Genomic DNA, 19119 nt, shown 5'->3' with positions numbered 1-19119 from the left:
TTGAAACCTGCGTGTGTGTGTGTGTGCGCGTGTGTGTGTGTGTGTGTGTGTGTGTGGGCAGTGGCTGTTCCTGTCTGTTGATCAAAGGCGGCAGTGAAATGAGTCCCTGTAACGTGACACCTCGCCACGCACAGACGGGCCCTTTAATTCTCAAAGACTCATCAGAAACTCTCTACCTTCACTTCTGTCTCTTTCCATCTGTCCTCCAACAGCTTTTCATTGTCTCCCCATCCAAGCCCACCATCCTTCCTCTCTCTCTTCACTGTAGGGGGCCCCCCCCCCCCCCCCCGTCACCTTCAGCAGAGACCGAGGCCACCTCTGTTCCTGTAATCAGCATTGATATCCCTGCTGCCAATGATCAGGCTGATTACAGAGCCTCCTGTTCGCTGATCAAAGAGATGTGTGCGTTCCTCCACATGTGGCTGGAACTGTGTGTGTGTGTGTCGGTGTGTGTGTGTGTGTGACGTGCTCACCCAGCGTGCACAGTCCTGCACCGTGAACTTTGCCTGTGCAGCTGCTATCAGCTGGTTCATCACACTGCTGGGTCGCTCCCTATTAGCGGGACTCATGATGAGTGAGATTAGATTAATAGTTGCATCACAGCACCTCAGGCTGTCTGAGCCCAGGATCTCTTCTTCATTGGTCTTGCATCATGATCATCGGGCCAAGGGTCAGGGGGAGTCACAGCCTTCACACACGTCACTAACCGTCAGATCTTTAGGCTGAGTTTGTGTTTCCAACGCACACTTGAATATAATAAGGGATTATATGAGCGCTCGCTCTGCAGTCATACAGTTCGTGTTGTGTAATGGAGTTCATGATCAAAGCAACTGGTTGCAGTGGGTACCACTGAAGAAGAGATCATCTCTATCTGAGATCATGCACCAGGGCCCACAGTGTGTTCTAGCTGTGCAGGCGATGTTCTGCTGCATAATGACTCCAACCCTCATCTTTGATTCGACCCATGTGATGCGTTTGGACATATTATCAGTTTCATGTGTATGTTGACTCATAAGTACAGAAGTGTGTGCGAGGTGAAGTTTGTTGCATGTCCGGCTCAGTATTTATCTTCTTAGGAAATATTTATATAATCTTATGTCTCAAAGAAATATTTGAAGGGATCCTCATCAGACATGTTTGTGTTTATGTAATCAAATGAATATTGACCCATATGTGAACAGTTTGTTCTAAACTCTCAAATATGTAAGTTGGTAGAAGCCTGAGAGCCTGCTGGTGTTCTGCTGGTGTTCTGTTGTTCTGCTGGTGTTCTGTTGTTCTGCTGTTGTTCTGTTGTTCTGCTGGTGTTCTGCTGGTGTTCTGTTGTTCTGCTGGTGTTCTGTTGTTCTGCTGTTGTTCTGTTGGTGTTCTGCTGGTGTTCTGTTGTTCTGCTGGTGTTCTGTTGTTCTGCTGTTGTTCTGTTGGTGTTCTGCTGGTGTTCTGTTGGTGTTCTGCTGGTGTTCTGTTGGTGTTCTGTTTGGTGTTCTGTTGGTGTTCTGCTGGTGTTCTGTTGGTGTTCTGTTTGGTGTTCTGCTGGTGTTCTGCTGGTGTTCTGCTGGTGTTCTGTTGGTGTTCTGCTGGTGTTCTGCTGGTGTTCTGCTGGTGTTCTGTTTGTGTTCTGCTGGTGTTCTGTTGGTGTTCTGCTGGTGTTCTGTTGGTGTTCTGCTGGTTTTCTGTTGGTGTTCTGCTGGTGTTCTGTTGGTGTTCTGCTGGTGTTCTGTTGGTGTTCTGCTGGTTTTCTGTTGGTGTTCTGCTGGTGTTCTGTTTGTGTTCTGCTGGTGTTCTGTTGGTGTTCTGCTGGTGTTCTGTTGGTGTTCTGTTTGGTGTTCTGTTTGGTGTTCTTTTTGGTGTTCTGTTGGTGTTCTGCTGGTGTTCTGCTGGTGTTCTGTTGGTGTTCTGTTTGTGTTCTGCTGGTGTTCTGCTGGTGTTCTGTTGGTGTTCTGTTGGTGTTCTGCTGGTGTTCTGTTGGTGTTCTGCTGGTGTTCTGTTGGTGTTCTGTTGGTGTTCTGCTGGTGTTCTGTTGGTGTTCTGCTGGTGTTCTGTTGGTGTTCTGTTTGTGTTCTGCTGGTGTTCTGCTGGTGTTCTGTTGGTGTTCTGTTTGTGTTCTGTTGGTGTTCTGCTGGTGTTCTGTTGGTGTTCTGCTGGTGTTCTGTTGGTGTTCTGTTTGTGTTCTGCTGGTGTTCTGCTGGTGTTCTGTTGGTGTTCTGTTGGTGTTCTGCTGGTGTTCTGTTGGTGTTCTGCTGGTGTTCTGTTGGTGTTCTGTTGGTGTTCTGCTGGTGTTCTGTTGGTGTTCTGCTGGTGTTCTGTTGGTGTTCTGTTGGTGTTCTGCTGGTGTTCTGTTGATGTTCTGCTGGTGTTCTGTTGGTGTTCTGTTGGTGTTCTGCTGGTGTTCTGTTGGTGTTCTGGTACCAGAGTCTCGTCTCTGAGCTCAGCAGCGTGTGTGGTGAGAGCTTGATAACAGACTCTAACTGATGATGATGAGATGTGCATATGAGCTCCTCCCTGACTCTTTATAATAACTACAATCTATAATAACCTCATTCATAAATGGGAAGTTGGTAGTTGAGTAGAATGTAGTTAATAGTTATTTAACTGTTAACAAAGAGAGAAATGATTCTTAATGATGGTTACATTTGCTACAGTAATTTAGTGAATGTGTCATTGTGGGTAGAAACCATCACAACCAGGCTGACACTAATGTGCAGAGATCTTATGCCATAATAATGTATGAGTGTAGTGTAAACGTAGCTGTGTACAGCTCTGACTTCAGTCCAGTGTGTGGCTGACAGAAATATCAAAAGTGATGATGTATAAAGAAAACACGTCACAGATGCTGCTGAAAACATAGAATATCACATGTGCAGTGAGAACACAGAATGCAGAATCCTCCAGGTTTGTTTACAGATTATTATTATCATTATAACTGTCTTTTTAAAAACACTGAATCCACTTTCTTCCAGCGTCTGCCCCCCGATAACACCTCAGCTGTCTGCACAAAGGCCGTGTTTACCTTTGCATTCCCGCTCCGATAAACAGCAACAGCGCCCGATCGATAGCCGCCATGAACGCCCCACGACCACATGATGCCCTCACACTCTGCAGTTATTAATGCAACCGTTGAGAGATTGGATCTGCATCGTCAAATGAATCAACACACACACACACACACACACACAGAGACTCACACACATCATCCGTCTTCACATCACGTCCACCTCTCAACCTCATCCACATGCAAACACACAGCAACATACTGTACACACACACACACACGCACGCACACACACACACACACACACACACACACACACACACACACACCCTTGCCTAAACAGTGCCATTATTTCCAGCTATAAATCACATTGAATGGCACATTGATTTTATCCTGCAGGGGCTGAAGTGAGGGGGGGGGGGGCTGGAGACACAGTTATTGCGTTTAATATCATCAATATTATCTCCCATATCATCTCAGACATGGAGGCAGGTATCAGGAGGAGTCGACAGACACTTTTCTGCCAGACCCCCCCCTCCCTCTCTCGATCTGTCTCCCGCCCCCCCCCCCCCTCCCCTCCCCCTCTAGCGAGACAGTCTCCATCAATCTGATAAGCTGAACTTCCCCTGTCACACCTGCAGGGCAAAGTCACCCAACAATCTTCTTCTACAACTTCTACAGCATCTCTCTCTCCCTCTCTCTCCCTCTGTCTCTCTCTCCCTCTGTCTCTCTCTCCCTCTCTCTCCCCCTCTCCCTCTCTCTCTCCCCCTCTCCCTCTCTCGCTCTCCCCCCCCTCTCTCTCTCTCTCTCTCTGTGCCCTTAGTCTTTTGCATCTTTCCTTCACGTATCTGTTCCCTCACATGTGAGGTTCTCTCCATGTTCTCCATGTTCTCCAGAGATGAAGCTATGAAGGAGTCGGACAGATCCGCCGTGCACACAGCAGCTGCAGACACGCTGACTCAGCCCAATGCACCATCAATGTGGTGATGCACGTACAGGTAGACAGAAGAGCAATAAGTAGTGAAGTGTAATAAATAATACTAAGTTATTATCACACCAATGAGGCGGAAGACTGAGACAGGTTGTCTCTGCACGGCGTTAACTCTTTATGTAGACCTCACCTGAGGTCAGCAGTGCTGAGGTGGGTCAATGTGGCTCAATATCTGAAAGATCCTGTGAGATATCATGACATGGACGTATGCTCTGTGTTCATATTAGTAATGTTCCACAAATGTGTTCAACAGCTGTGAGTGACTGTGAGGCTTCATCAGCAGAATACATCATTACAGGTGCGTTACCTCCCTACATGGTAGGACCCCTGCATCTCTAGCCTCCCTCCTGCACACCACACTTCAAATGATGTGGGTGTTCCTTCAATGCATAGATGGATGGTTTCCTCGATAACAAGTCAGAACATAATGGAAAACTCCAACACATGATTAATCATTGAGTCTGTGAAGTGGCCAAGGGGAACACATGGGGCATGAAGGCATCACGAGGGCGGGGCTTGTTACCTGCTACACGCAGTGGGGGCCGTGTGTTTCATACCTGGGCCTTCAGTGCTGTCCTACTACAGCTGAGCCACCTCCTACCAACCTCATGATGAGCCACATCTCCGGCAAAGAAATCACATCATCCCCATTCCTACAGACCATCATTCCTCCAGACCATCATTCCTGCAGACCATTATTCCTCCAGACCACCATTCCTACAGACCATCATTCCTCCAGACGACCATTCCTACAGACCATCATTCCTCCAGACGACCATTCCTACAGACCATCATTCCTCCAGATGACCATTCCTCCAGACCATCATTCCTCCAGACCATCATTCCTGCAGACCATCATTCCTCCAGACCATCATTCCTGCAGACCATTATTCCTCCAGACCATTATTCCTCCAGACCATCATTCCTCCAGACCATCATTCCTGCAGACCATTATTCCTCCAGACCATCATTCCTCCAGACCATCATTCCTGCAGACCATTATTCCTCCAGACCACCATTCCTACAGACCATCATTCCTCCAGACCATTATTCCTCCAGACCATCATTCCTGCAGACCATTATTCCTCCAGACCACCATTCCTGCAGACCATCATTCCTCCAGACCACCATTCCTACAGACCATCATTCCTACAGACCATCATTCCTACAGACGACCATTCCTACAGACCATTATTCCTCCAGACCACCATTCCTACAGACCATCATTCCTCCAGACCATCATTCCTACAGACGACCATTCCTACAGACCATCATTCCTCCAGATGACCATTCCTCCAGACCATCATTCCTCCAGACCATCATTCCTGCAGACCATCATTCCTACAGACCATCATTCCTCCGGACCATCATTCCTGCAGACCATCATTCCTACAGACCATCATTCCTCCAGACCACCATTCCTCCAGACCACCATTCCTGCAGACCACCATTCCTCCAGACCACCATTCCTCCAGACCATCATTCCTCCAGACCATCATTCCTCCAGACCATCATTCCTCCAGACCATTATTCCTCCAGACCATCATTCCTCCAGACCATTATTCCTCCAGACCATCATTCCTCCAGACCATTATTCCTACAGACCATTATTCCTACAGACCATCATTCCTGCTTTGTTAAAGAAAACAAAACCCCAACCAGAGAAGATGTCCGTCCATAACCCCGCGACGACGGATGCTTCGTCATTAACGGACAATGATGCATATAGTCAGAATCAATGTAATCAACACAATAACAAGAACAAACTCACAAGAAGTCACACATATTCATAAGACAACAAATCAACAAATCAATGCAACACTGCAGCGCTAACACGCGTATATTCACCAGATCATAAAAACAACACCATAGACACATGAACACAACGCTGCTGCAGATAAAACACAAAAGCACTTCACAGAAATCTGTTTCTCCTCTTTCAGCCATTCAGTGTTAAAAAAACAAAGCTGCACCAAGCAAAACACTAAAAGCATCATGTCAATGTCATAACTTCTTACATATCTTTCAACTTGAACTGTTACTAATACTAACTTCTGCTCGCTGCTTCAGCTTCACAACGGTCACGCTAGCCCACTGACCAATCACAGCGCACGTTAATGCTGACGTCATTATAGGCCAGCTAGCAGCTCTGACACGTCAAAGAATACGCCCAACATGTCAAACTAGAGATCTGATTGGTTGAACACTATGACAATCAACAATATCGTCCCCATTCACTTAAAGTGCACATGATGCACTTGTGAGTCTGCAGGCCTCGGGCTCTGTTCTTACCTAGAGACACAGAGGTGAGATCTGATTGGATAAAAGCTCTACTTAAAACAAGCTGCACTGGAAGCAGAGCAACTGAGGAAGACAGTAGCTGTGCAATGAGAACACAAGATAATGGGAAACATATGTTTATAAATTATAATACATGTAGTGCATTTAAGAAACATTATGAAATTGTAGAATAGATATAACTTTGTGATTGTGTCTAGGCAGCAGAGAAGGCCTTGCAGGCCCTGACGGCCCGCCACTGGTACACGTGTGGAGGCCTTCTAGCTTCACTGGGAGCACCATGAGTTCTCGTGACGATGCTGTTTGTTGTGCAGGGTTTACTATTTACTACTGAATGAATGAACAGGATCAAACTACAGTAGTACGGATACATGTTGATGCATCTGAATATGAAATGTAAGAACACCCACACGGTTGCTCTCTGGTACAGTGCGGTATCACATATACTCGTTTCTACATGTTGGACGGCTATGGAACTGCCCATAGAGAAATAAACAGCTGTGTACAAATAGAAATCTGTGGTCAGTGCAACAGTTCCAGTGGATTATATGGAGGTGCTCTGTTGTGGGTGTACCTCATGTGTTTCGGCTAAAAGGCGTTTAGGCACCGACCAGGAACCCTGGTTCGAATCCGACCAGGGACCTTCGTAGCATCGCTCTCATAGACTGTGATGTTTACAGAAAATAGGTTAAATTCCGTTCAAACACAAACCTATTTTTATTTCAGTTCACAATGACATGAAACAGGAAGAAGCAGAGCCTCTGGAACCCTGGAGAGGCTGATATGAGGAGCACATATTTCAGATTTTACCTTGATAAATATTGAGACAACTGTTCTATTATCAACACCTTCATCACATACACTTCCTCTGTCACCACTCATCACATTCTGAGGGCAGAACAAGTTACAACAAGTGTTGTGATTGGTCCAAAGGAGGGCAGGACAATCAGAGGTGAAGAGGAGGCGACGTTGTGACTAATCGGGCCAGAAGAGGATTCTATCACACTTCCTGTGATGCATGCGTGATAGGACCGAGACTTGTTTTAGCGTTTCACTGCAACTGTACAGCAATTCTGAGAATAAGAGAGGAGGAGAAAAACACACCACAACACACAGAGGGAGAGAGAGAGAGAGCGAGAGAGAGAGAGAGAGAGAGAGAGAGAGAGAGAGAGAGAGGGAGAGCTGCACTCTTCCTCAGTAAAGCTGTGTGTACGTGCACATGTGTGTGTGTGTGTGTGTGTCCACTCATTGTATCAGCACTAATACACCGTCTCTCTCCGTCAGGTGGAGGAGGAGGGTGTGATGGAGAGAACAGAGACGGCGAGCTCGGTCCTGTTACTGGGAGAATGTGGGGGGGTTTGTGCCGTTGCTAAAGTTATCAGGGCGGTTATCTCCAGTGTGTGTGTGTGTGTGTGTGTGTGTGTCTCTCTCTCTCTTCCAGATGGTGGATAAGAGGCCTTGCCTTTATTAGCCAGCTCTGGCCAGATAAAGACCTGGTATTGATCCCAGGTTGAAAGAGCAGGTTCGTCAAACATGGCTGATTTACAGAGGACTGATAATGGCAGCGCTGGGCAACCGAGGAACCCCGGAGAAGAGAGAGAGGAGTAAATCAACAGTGTGATGGGGAGGGTTGTGTGTGTGCGTGTGTTGAGGGGGGGGGGGGGGGGGGGTAAAAGGCTAAAACGCACAAATAAAGAAACAAAGACACAGAGTCAGTTTTCCATCGACGGACTTGCTCACATGTGCAGTCTGCCTGAGTTCTCTCATCTTCCTCTATCTAATACACACATAACCCAGTCCTCACCTCAGCACACACACACACAGACACGCACGCACACAGACACACACACACACACACGCACACACACAGACACGCACACATGCACACACACAGACACACACACACACACACGCACACACACACACACGCACACACACACATGCACGCACACACACACACACTTAGCTAATCTCTAATCTCGTCTCGATTAGCACCTGACAGAATTTCCATGGGTTTATCAAACCAAGCCAACCAACAGACTCTTATCACTTCCAGCCCCAAAATTTCACAAGAGCAGGAATTTTGGAGATAAAAAAAAAAAACACACACAGGTCGTGAAATCTTGAATAAGTCAAAAGAATATGACTGAAAAACTCTGCTATCACACGGTACAAGGGGGGGAGGCTCGGGATAAGAGGTGCATGGGAGGGGGGGGGGGGGGGGGGGGCAGGTTCACTGGAGCCAAGATTGAACCCAGAGAATTTTTTTTATTCATTTATAGACACAATGGAGATAAAGATGGGAAGCTGCAGCCTCAGTCGGCTGTAGTTGTCTCTGGTGACGGTAACTGTCTCCTGACAGATAACAGGCAGATGAAAGGAAGACTGTGCGTCCTGATGAGGAGATACATTTGGTAATAACCACTAATAACTGCCAGTAAACTCGACATCTGGCTTATTTGACTGGAAGAGGTGTGTGTTGTCAGTAGCACAGTAATCAGAGACCTTTACATGTTCTCCTCATGAGAGTGTGAGCATGCAGTGGGTGGAGGTATTTGATCAGAATGTCAGCCTTTATGTCGACAGTTTTCATCGATAGAAAGTAGTTCCAGTGAAACCCGTTCACAGTAAAGGCCTGTAGAATATCAAGTACAAGAAGCTAAACAGGTACAGCTCCGCTTTTAATTCACTCTCGTGCTACAGTTGGATTTCCTTTGTTCCTCCTCTTACCTTCGTTGTACAGCGACGTGTACGGCGGGGGGCTGGAGCTGTCCCCTTCTGCTGAGTCATCAGGGTCCGAGGCTCCGCCCTCCTCTCCTGATAGGCTGAGGTTGTCCGGCGCGTTATCCTCCTCGCCACCGAGATCCCCGAGGGAACCTGCAAGAAGGAGAAGAAGCTCAAACCCACCGTCTCCTGCTTCCTAAAGAACGACACCTCATTCTGACAGAATACCAAAGAAGAAGAAATAAAGACGAATATGGATAGAGACATTATTTATTATTGAAGTAGAGATTGGCCACCATTTATGTTGAAATATAATAAACACATGAATAATAAGAGTATCACCACTAAAATAAGAGTGCAACATGATATAACATGACTAGTGTTGGGCAAGTTAAAGCGTTATTATCGCGTTAATGCATTCATTCATTAACGCCGATAATTATTTTATCGCACGTTAACGCATTTCATTTTTTTATTATTAAGCGGATATTTTTAACATAAGAACCGTCAGCGAGCGGTGAACAGTGTTTGTGTGGCGTCACTTCCTGTTTCCTTCACCTACATTCCCCTGGGTCCAAAGTCCCTCCAGGTACAGCTTCTTATCACCTCTATGTACCAACGTACATTTATAACAAATACCACACATATTACGGTACATGTGCACGTGTCTGACCTAAATACCAAAAAAACAAACAAGAAATGATTAATTTAAATTATGTTTTTAGAGTTTTTAAAGTGTTTTGTTTGTAAAATGTATAATAAGCATCATTTAGTATCACTACTGAGAATCTAACAAACATAAAAACATGACGTAGATAGGTTTGCAGTTCTCAAGGTGTATATTTAAATATCATCTCTTACACATGAAGATAAAGTTGTGAACACCGGCTGAATATCTATGATCAGAATCATTATAACTGTGTTATAACTGCTGCTGTGTAAAGCGAATACTGCTGCTAACAACAACCTGATGTGTTTAAAGTATTTAAACCAAATGTTATTGACCTTTGTTCATATAGCAGCACTTTCAAAATAAAAGTGCACAATACACTACTGTTGAATTCATTACTGAATTGTGCGCATAACAATGAGATTAATCGCAAAGAAATCATGTGATTAATCGCGATTAAAACTTGTAATCGTTGCCCAGCACTAAAAATGACACTTTGAGTGTAAACACAGCGGAGAGGGGAATAATAAACTCTTCTTCTTCTGAACTGGACTCGTTCTAAAAGGCCTTCCAGAAGTGGACGAGCTGAACGGTCTAATCCAGAAGATTAATAGCAAGAAGCCGAGGGGGACCTTAAAGCCAAATTACAGTATACCTAAAATTGTAGCTAAAAGAGTGATTAGTGCAGGGCTGATCTGTATCAATTACAGTTTCATAATCCCTGCTGACCATAGTAATTATACAGTACTCTTGATCTATTTTAGCCTGTTTGAAGATTACATCCACAAAAAAGAAACAGTGGGTTAATATGGATTTAATGTGATTTTTTTTAAATTGCTTCATTAATAATGCTCCTATAAGATGAATACATCCGGCTGCTTTAATGCTGCATTAAGAGCGCACAACGTACTGTATATTTCCCGGCTGCTTGTTTTCTGTGTGCACAGACGGAGTTAGTTACAGTGTGTGAAGGCCAGCTGATTGTGGAAGGTTGTTTCTATTGTGTTCCTGTGCGTCGGATGACACGCTCCGCTCTCCGTCCCGAGAGGATTCTGAACTCAGGGGGAGCATTTCTTTAAGAGGATTAGGAAGCGCTAGAGTGAGGCAGAAATGGTTAATCACTGCCGAGGGAGACAACAACTCTCGCACATGGAAAGTCAACCGAGGTTTCTTTTTTCTGTCAGAGTGAATTATTACCGAGAGAAAACCAGGATTTCTTTTTTCATTTCCCGCGTTCTAGGTTGTAAATTAATTTTCTTAGGTTGTGTCGAACCAACGGAGGGATTGTTTCGGAGCTAAAGCCGTGACTGGGGGCGTATATATTTACAATACTGGAACAAAAGGAGTCTATAATCTATACAAAGCACACAACAATACCCATGAATAAAGAAGCTTGTAGAAAAAGGGAGGCAATTTTTCTAATTCTGTTAATTTCACTTCCAAAGCAATTAAAAGCAGGCAGAGATAATGCTGGGAAACAATCTCGGGCTGACAAAGTGTTTCTGTCTTTGTAAATGAAACATCTTTAGGCTAATTTCAACTTCCACGCCTGCATGGTTCACTCTAATTTCAGATAAAATGAACACAGCTAGATTTGGACCTTCATAAAAAGAGAAGTCGGAGAAGGAGAGAAGAAGAAAAGATCGATCCTGAACACAATATTTTTAGAATGTCGCACCAGCTTTGCTCGATCTAATTTTCCGTATCTATGAGGACATTTTCATACAATTAATTTTCCTTTAATCATAATTGTACAAAGGGACTTCTCTATATAAAATTCCAATTATATTTCCTGTTTAAAATGTGAGTTTGAATTATGATTTCTCTCCTCATTACGGCTCTGGTTTAATGAATCAATCGCTGCATCGCTGCTTTCACACATCAAATGGTGCGGAAAAGTTTCAGCTCCACTTTCATCCAAGGAGAAATGTTCTCTCTTCCTGTCTGGGAGAGTTGGCGGGAAGGATAGCGGGGCCGCCGATAAGTGCGGCACATTCGACTTAATTTGCCAGTTTAAAAGTTAAAGCCTTATTAATTGTTAAGCCGTGATATCCACAGGAAAATTGGACTGAAGTGGTTTCCAGAGATGTAGAAATAATAGAAAGACAGAGCCCACATGTGTATCTCTGTGGGAGGGACAGCAATTCAGTTAAGAGACGTATCCAACAGCACCACTGAGCTCTCTGTGAACTACAGACGGAACGAAGGGCAGGACGCTCAATTTATTCATATTTCCAAACTTGAGGGCAAATAAAGTTTGATGAAATTCAGGAGACACTTCCCATCAGTTCCTGGACAGAGAAGGACTCGAGTTCATTCCTCAGAGTCAGTTACAGACGGACACGACGAACAGAGCGAAGCAACAAAGAATGAAGGTTATCACAGTGACTCTCCATCGATAGAGCATCAGTAGAGCATCGCTAGAGCACCGGCAGAGCACCGACAGAGCACCGCCAGAGCACCGCCAGAGCATCGACAGAGCATCGCCAGAGCACCGGCAGATCAACGGCAGATCAACGGCAGATCAACGGCAGAGCATCGCCAGAGCATCGCCAGAGCATCGTCAGAGCATCGCCAGAGCATCGACAGAGCATCGCCAGAGCACCGGCAGATCAACGGCAGATCAACGGCAGAGCATCGCCAGAGCATCGACAGAGCTGTGACGTCTGACTGTGGAAGGCTGGAGGAGCTGTGAGTGAAGAGCAGAGCAGTGATGAGCTCTAACGCAGCTCAAGCCCGACTGTAGTGGACACATGTCTGGACACATATTACAGACTAAAGCTGCACATTGATTATCATGTCACTTATTCTTTTATAAATCATTCAGTACATACAACGTGAGAACGTGAGAGATCTCTAAAGACATCTTCAGTTTGATTATTTGGTCCAAAAATGTATTCAATTTGGATCAAACTATGTCAGTGTGTCATACCGAGTTATTCACAGAATAATGTTTCTCACTCAGAAAAAAACAGTGCCTTAATATGTTGATTCCAGATTTAGATTAGGGAAGATATGATCTAATAATAACAACAACAACAACAACAACAACAACAATAAGTAAAACATAACAATAAGCGTTCTCGTGGTTTTTGATGCTCAATGCTACAGATTTTTGATATGAAATCAATCAAATAGTCCACTAATGCATCAGAGAGATGATAATCAATAACCTGAAGATTGATCAGACAGAACTAAAGAAGTGATCCTCTTGATCTGACGTTATTTGACTTGTTCTGTACGTCCAGTGGACCACGCGTTCATGGATTACTGACGGTATTCATAGAGCAGCAGGTTCCAGACCAGTCCTGGATGTACGGTGTCCAATTCAGGGATCTCAAGCTCACAGAACTCCTCCGCTAAATGGATTATTCTGAAATGAGGGATTGCTCCTGAAATGAAACGATGAGTCCATTCGATGGAGGACAAGATGTGCTGCTCCAGGAACACTGGAGCTCTGCAGCCGTCTGTCTCGGAGGAGGCAGAACAAAGTGCTGCGGCTGATGGAGGCGCCAGAGATACTGCTTTATTAACTCTCCGTCCACATCAAACCTGCAGCAAGCAGCTCGCTGATTAAACACAGAGACAACACACATCAAACCCGCGTGCTCAACAAGCCTGATTAAACGGACGCAAGCCTCGGCGCTCTCACGCTAATAACCCGCCGCACGGAAAACATATCAGACCTGAAAGCAAGAGAGGAAATCACAGAGGAGAACATGAAAGGAGAGGGAGAGGAGGACGTGTGAGCTCTCCACAGAGAACCCGAGGTACCTGACACAGAGTCACACACTGAGAGGAGCCACTTATTGATCACAGCCCAGAGAACACTTTCAATCAACTCTGCTCTTCAAGCATTTCTTCCTCTTATCACAGCTCCATGGCCGGCGCTGCTCCACCACCAGCCCTCCCACAGGAGGAAGCGTCCACACAGCCCACCATACCCATTGCTTATATTCTGCCTCAGTAATAATCAGCTTCCTCTCCTCAGCCGGTGAGTTGAGCCGCTAACGATTGATTACTCTCGGGATGGCCGAGTCCCAGGGACTCATCGGCCGCTCCACACATCTCCACATCTAATGTGACGATGATAGAGTTCCCAGGGTGCATCAGTCCTGTCCGACACTGACACAACGTTCAGGACAGACTGCAGAGTGGAGCCACTCTTATGTTTGTCATCTTCCTGGAGATGGAAGATGTATCTGAAGAAAGTAACACCGTGGTGATGGAGCTAATGGCCGCTGATGAAAGTACTGCAGTATCTGTGGCCACAGTCCTGTATTACGGTTTCCCTCTATTGAACAGGAAATGACACAATGTGACTATGCACACAATTGTGAAAACCTGAAGCTCGTGTATCAACCACGAACCTCTTCATCATTCTTCATCAACCAGCACTGACATCTTAAAAGATTGAACAGTTTCTTATTATATCACAGAAGCCGGCTGTTCATTGTCTTGATTTATCACGAAAAACCTGAAAATAGATATTAGACACTAGATATAGATGTTAGATACTAGTTATAGATATTAGATACTAGATATAGATATTAGATATACATATTAGATACTAGATATAGATGTTAGATACTAGTTATAGATGTTAGATACTAGATATAGATATTAGATACTAGATATAGATATTAGATACTAGATATAGATATTAGATACCAGTTATAGATGTTAGATACTAGTTATAGATATTAGATACTAGATATAGCTATTAGATACTAGATATAGATATTAGATACTATATATAGATATTAGATACTAGTTATAGATGTTAGATACTAGTTATAGATATTAGATACTAGATATAGATATTAGATACTAGATATAGATATTAGATACCAGTTATAGATATTAGATACTAGATATAGATATTAGATACTAGATATAGATAGTAGATACTAGTTATAGATATTAGATACTAGATATAGATATTAGATACTAGATATAGATGTTAGATACTAGTTATAGATATTAGATACTAGATATAGATATTAGATACTAGATATAGATATTAGATATTAGATATAGATATTAGATACTAGATATAGATATTAGATACTAGATATAGATATTAGATACTAGATATAGATATTAGATACTAGTTATAGATATTAGATACTAGATATAGATATTAGATACTAGATATAGATATTAGATATTAGATATAGATATTAGATACTAGATATAGATATTAGATACTAGATATAGATGTTAGATACTAGTTATAGATATTAGATACTAGATATAGATATTAGATATTAGATACTAGATATAGATATTAGATACTAGATATAGATATTAGATACTAGATATAGATATTAGATACTAGTTATAGATATTAGATACTAGATATAGATATTAGATACTAGATATAGATGTTAGATACTAGTTATAGATATTAGATACTAGATATAGATATTAGATACTAGATATAGATATTAGATACTAGATATAGATATTAGATATTAGATATAGATATTAGATACTAGATATAGATATTAGATACTAGATATAGATGTTAGATACTAGTTATAGATATTAGATACTAGATATAGATATTAGATACTAGATATAGATATTAGATACCAGTTATAGATATTAGATACTAGATATAGATATTAGATACTAGATATAGATAGTAGATACTAGTTATAGATATTAGATACTAGATATAGATATTAGATACCAGTTATAGATATTAGATACTAGATATAGATATTAGATACTAGATATAGATGTTAGATACTAGTTATAGATATTAGATACTAGATATAGATATTAGACACTAGATATAGATGTTAGATACTAGTTATAGATATTAGATACTAGATATAGATATTAGACACTAGATATAGATGTTAGATACTAGTTATAGATATTAGATACTAGATATAGATATTAGATACTAGATATAGATATTAGATACTAGATATAGATATTAGATACTAGATAGAGATATTAGATACTAGATAGAGATATTAGATACTAGATATAGATATTAGATACTAGATATAGATATTAGATATTAGACACTAGATATAGATATTAGATACTAGATATAGATGTTAGATACTAGTTATAGATATTAGATACTAGTTATAGATATTAGATACCAGTTATAGATATTAGATACTAGATATAGATATTAGATACTAGATATAGATATAGATATTAGATACTAGTTATAGATATTAGATACTAGATATAGATATTAGATACTAGTTATAGATATTAGATACTAGATATAGATATTATATACTAGATATAGATATTAGATACTAGTTATAGATATTAGATACTAGATATAGATATTAGATACTAGATATAGATATTATATACTAGTTATAGATATTAGATACTAGATATAGATATTAGATACTAGTTATAGATATTAGATACTAGATATAGATATTATATACTAGTTATAGATATTAGATACTAGATATAGATATTAGATACTAGTTATAGATATTAGATACTAGTTATAGATATTAGATACTAGATATAGATATTAGATACTAGTTATATATATTAGATACTAGATATAGATATTAGATACTAGTTATAGATATTAGATACTATATATAGATATTAGATACTAGATATAGATATTATATACTAGTTATAGATATTAGATACTAGATATAGATATTAGATACTAGTTATAGATATTAGATACTATATATAGATATTAGATACTAGATATAGATATTAGATACTAGATATAGATATTAGATATTAGTTATAGATATTAGACACTAGATATAGATATTAGATACTAGATATAGATATTAGATATTAGTTATAGATATTAGATACTAGATATAGATATTAGATACTAGTTATAGATATTAGATACTAGATATAGATATTAGATATTAGTTATAGATATTAGACACTAGATATAGATATTAGATACTAGATATAGATATTAGATACTAGATATAGATATTAGATACTAGTTATAGATATTAGATACTAGATATAGATATTAGATACTATATATAGATATTAGATACTAGTTATAGATATTAGATACTAGATATAGATATTAGACACTAGATATAGATATTAGATACTAGATATAGATATTAGATACTAGATATAGATATTAGATACTAGTTAGATATTATATACTAGATATAGATATTAGATACTAGATATAGATATTAGATACTAGTTATAGATATTAGACACTAGATATAGATATTAGATACTAGATATAGATATTAGATACTAGTTATAGATATTAGATACTAGATATAGATATTAGATACTAGATATAGATATTAGATACTAGATATAGATATTAGATACTAGATATAGATATTAGATACTAGTTATAGATATTATATACTAGTTATAGATATTATATACTAGATATAGATATTAGATACTAGTTATAGATATTAGATACTAGATATAGATATTAGATACTAGTTATAGATATTAGATACTAGATATAGATATTAGATACTAGATACTAGATATTAGATACTAGATATAGATATTAGATACTAGATATAGATATTATATACTAGATATAGATATTAGATACTAGTTATAGATATTAGATACTAGATATAGATATTAGATACTAGATATAGGTATTAGATACTAGATATAGATATTAGATACTAGATATAGATATTAGATACTAGTTATAGATATTAGATACTAGATATAGATATTATATACTAGTTATAGATATTAGATACTAGTTATAGATATTAGATACTAGATATAGATATTAGATACTAGTTATAGATATTAGATACTAGATATAGATATTAGATACTAGATATAGATATTAGATACTAGATATAGATATTAGATACTAGATATAGATATTAGATACTAGATATAGATATTAGATACTAGATATAGATATTAGATACTAGATATAGATATTAGATACTAGATATAGATATTAGATACTAGTTATAGATATTAGATACTAGATATAGATATTATATACTAGTTATAGATATTAGATACTAGTTATAGATATTAGATACTAGATATAGATATTAGATACTAGTTATAGATATTAGATACTAGATATAGATATTAGATACTAGATATAGATATTAGATACTAGATATAGATATTAGATACTAGATATAGATATTAGATACTAGTTATAGATATTAGATACTAGATATAGATATTAGATACTAGATATAGATATTAGATACTAGATATAGATATTAGATACTAGTTATAGATATTAGATACTAGATATAGATATTAGATACTAGATATAGATATTATATACTAGTTATAGATATTAGATACTAGTTATAGATATTAGATACTAGATATAGATATTATATACTAGTTATAGATATTAGATACTAGTTATAGATATTTGATACTAGATATAGATATTAGATACTAGTTATAGATATTAGATACTAGATATAGATATTAGATACTAGATATAGATATTAGATACTAGATATAGATATTAGATACTAGATATAGATATTATATACTAGATATAGATATTAGATACTAGTTATAGATATTAGATACTAGATATAGATATTAGATACTAGATATAGATATTAGATACTAGATATAGATATTAGATACTAGATATAGATATTAGATACTAGTTATAGATATTAGATACTAGATATAGATATTATATACTAGTTATAGATATTAGATACTAGTTATAGATATTAGATACTAGATATAGATATTAGATACTAGTTATAGATATTAGATACTAGATATAGATATTAGATACTAGATATAGATATTAGATACTAGATATAGATATTAGATACTAGTTATAGATATTAGATACTAGATATAGATATTATATACTAGTTATAGATATTAGATACTAGTTATAGATATTATATACTAGATATAGATATTAGATACTAGTTATAGATATTAGATACTAGATATAGATATTAGATACTAGTTATAGATATTATATACTAGATATAGATATTAGATACTAGTTATAGATATTAGATACTAGATATAGATATTAGATACTAGATATAGATATTAGATACTAGATATAGATATTAGATACTAGTTATAGATATTAGATACTAGATATAGATATTAGATACTAGTTATAGATATTAGATACTAGATATAGATATTAGATACTAGATATAGATATTAGATACTAGATATAGATATTAGATACTAGTTATAGATATTAGATACTAGTTATAGATATTAGATACTAGATAGAGATATGATATACTAGTTATAGATATTAGATACTAGATATAGATATTAGATACTAGTTATAGATATTAGATACTAGTTATAGATATTAGATACTAGATATAGATATTATATACTAGTTATAGATATTAGATACTAGATATAGATATTAGATACTAGTTATAGATATTAGATACTAGATATAGATATTATATACTAGTTATAGATATTAGA

At 38.8% G+C, this 19119-nt stretch overlaps 1 protein-coding gene across 1 annotated transcript in view; it reads right to left on the bottom strand.

Moving 5' to 3' along the window:
• Positions 1 to 13782, bottom strand: part of zfpm1 (zinc finger protein, FOG family member 1) — a gene marked incomplete at both ends in the record, with an annotated part of 77498 nt that extends 63716 nt beyond the window's left edge. Inside the window, 2 exons of the mRNA XM_079265673.1 lie at positions 9009 to 9155; positions 13695 to 13782. Of these exons, the coding sequence (XP_079121799.1) occupies positions 9009 to 9155; positions 13695 to 13782 (235 nt within the window). The remainder of the gene's footprint in view (positions 1 to 9008; positions 9156 to 13694) is intronic.
• Positions 13783 to 19119: the final 5337 nt, after the last annotated feature.

Source organism: Melanostigma gelatinosum (genome assembly GCF_949748355.1).
Source record: "Melanostigma gelatinosum genome assembly, chromosome: 1".
Classification (NCBI taxonomy): domain Eukaryota; kingdom Metazoa; phylum Chordata; class Actinopteri; order Perciformes; family Zoarcidae; genus Melanostigma; species Melanostigma gelatinosum.
The sequence above is the reverse complement of the archived record's forward strand: the minus strand, read 5'-3'. Positions and strand labels throughout refer to the sequence as shown.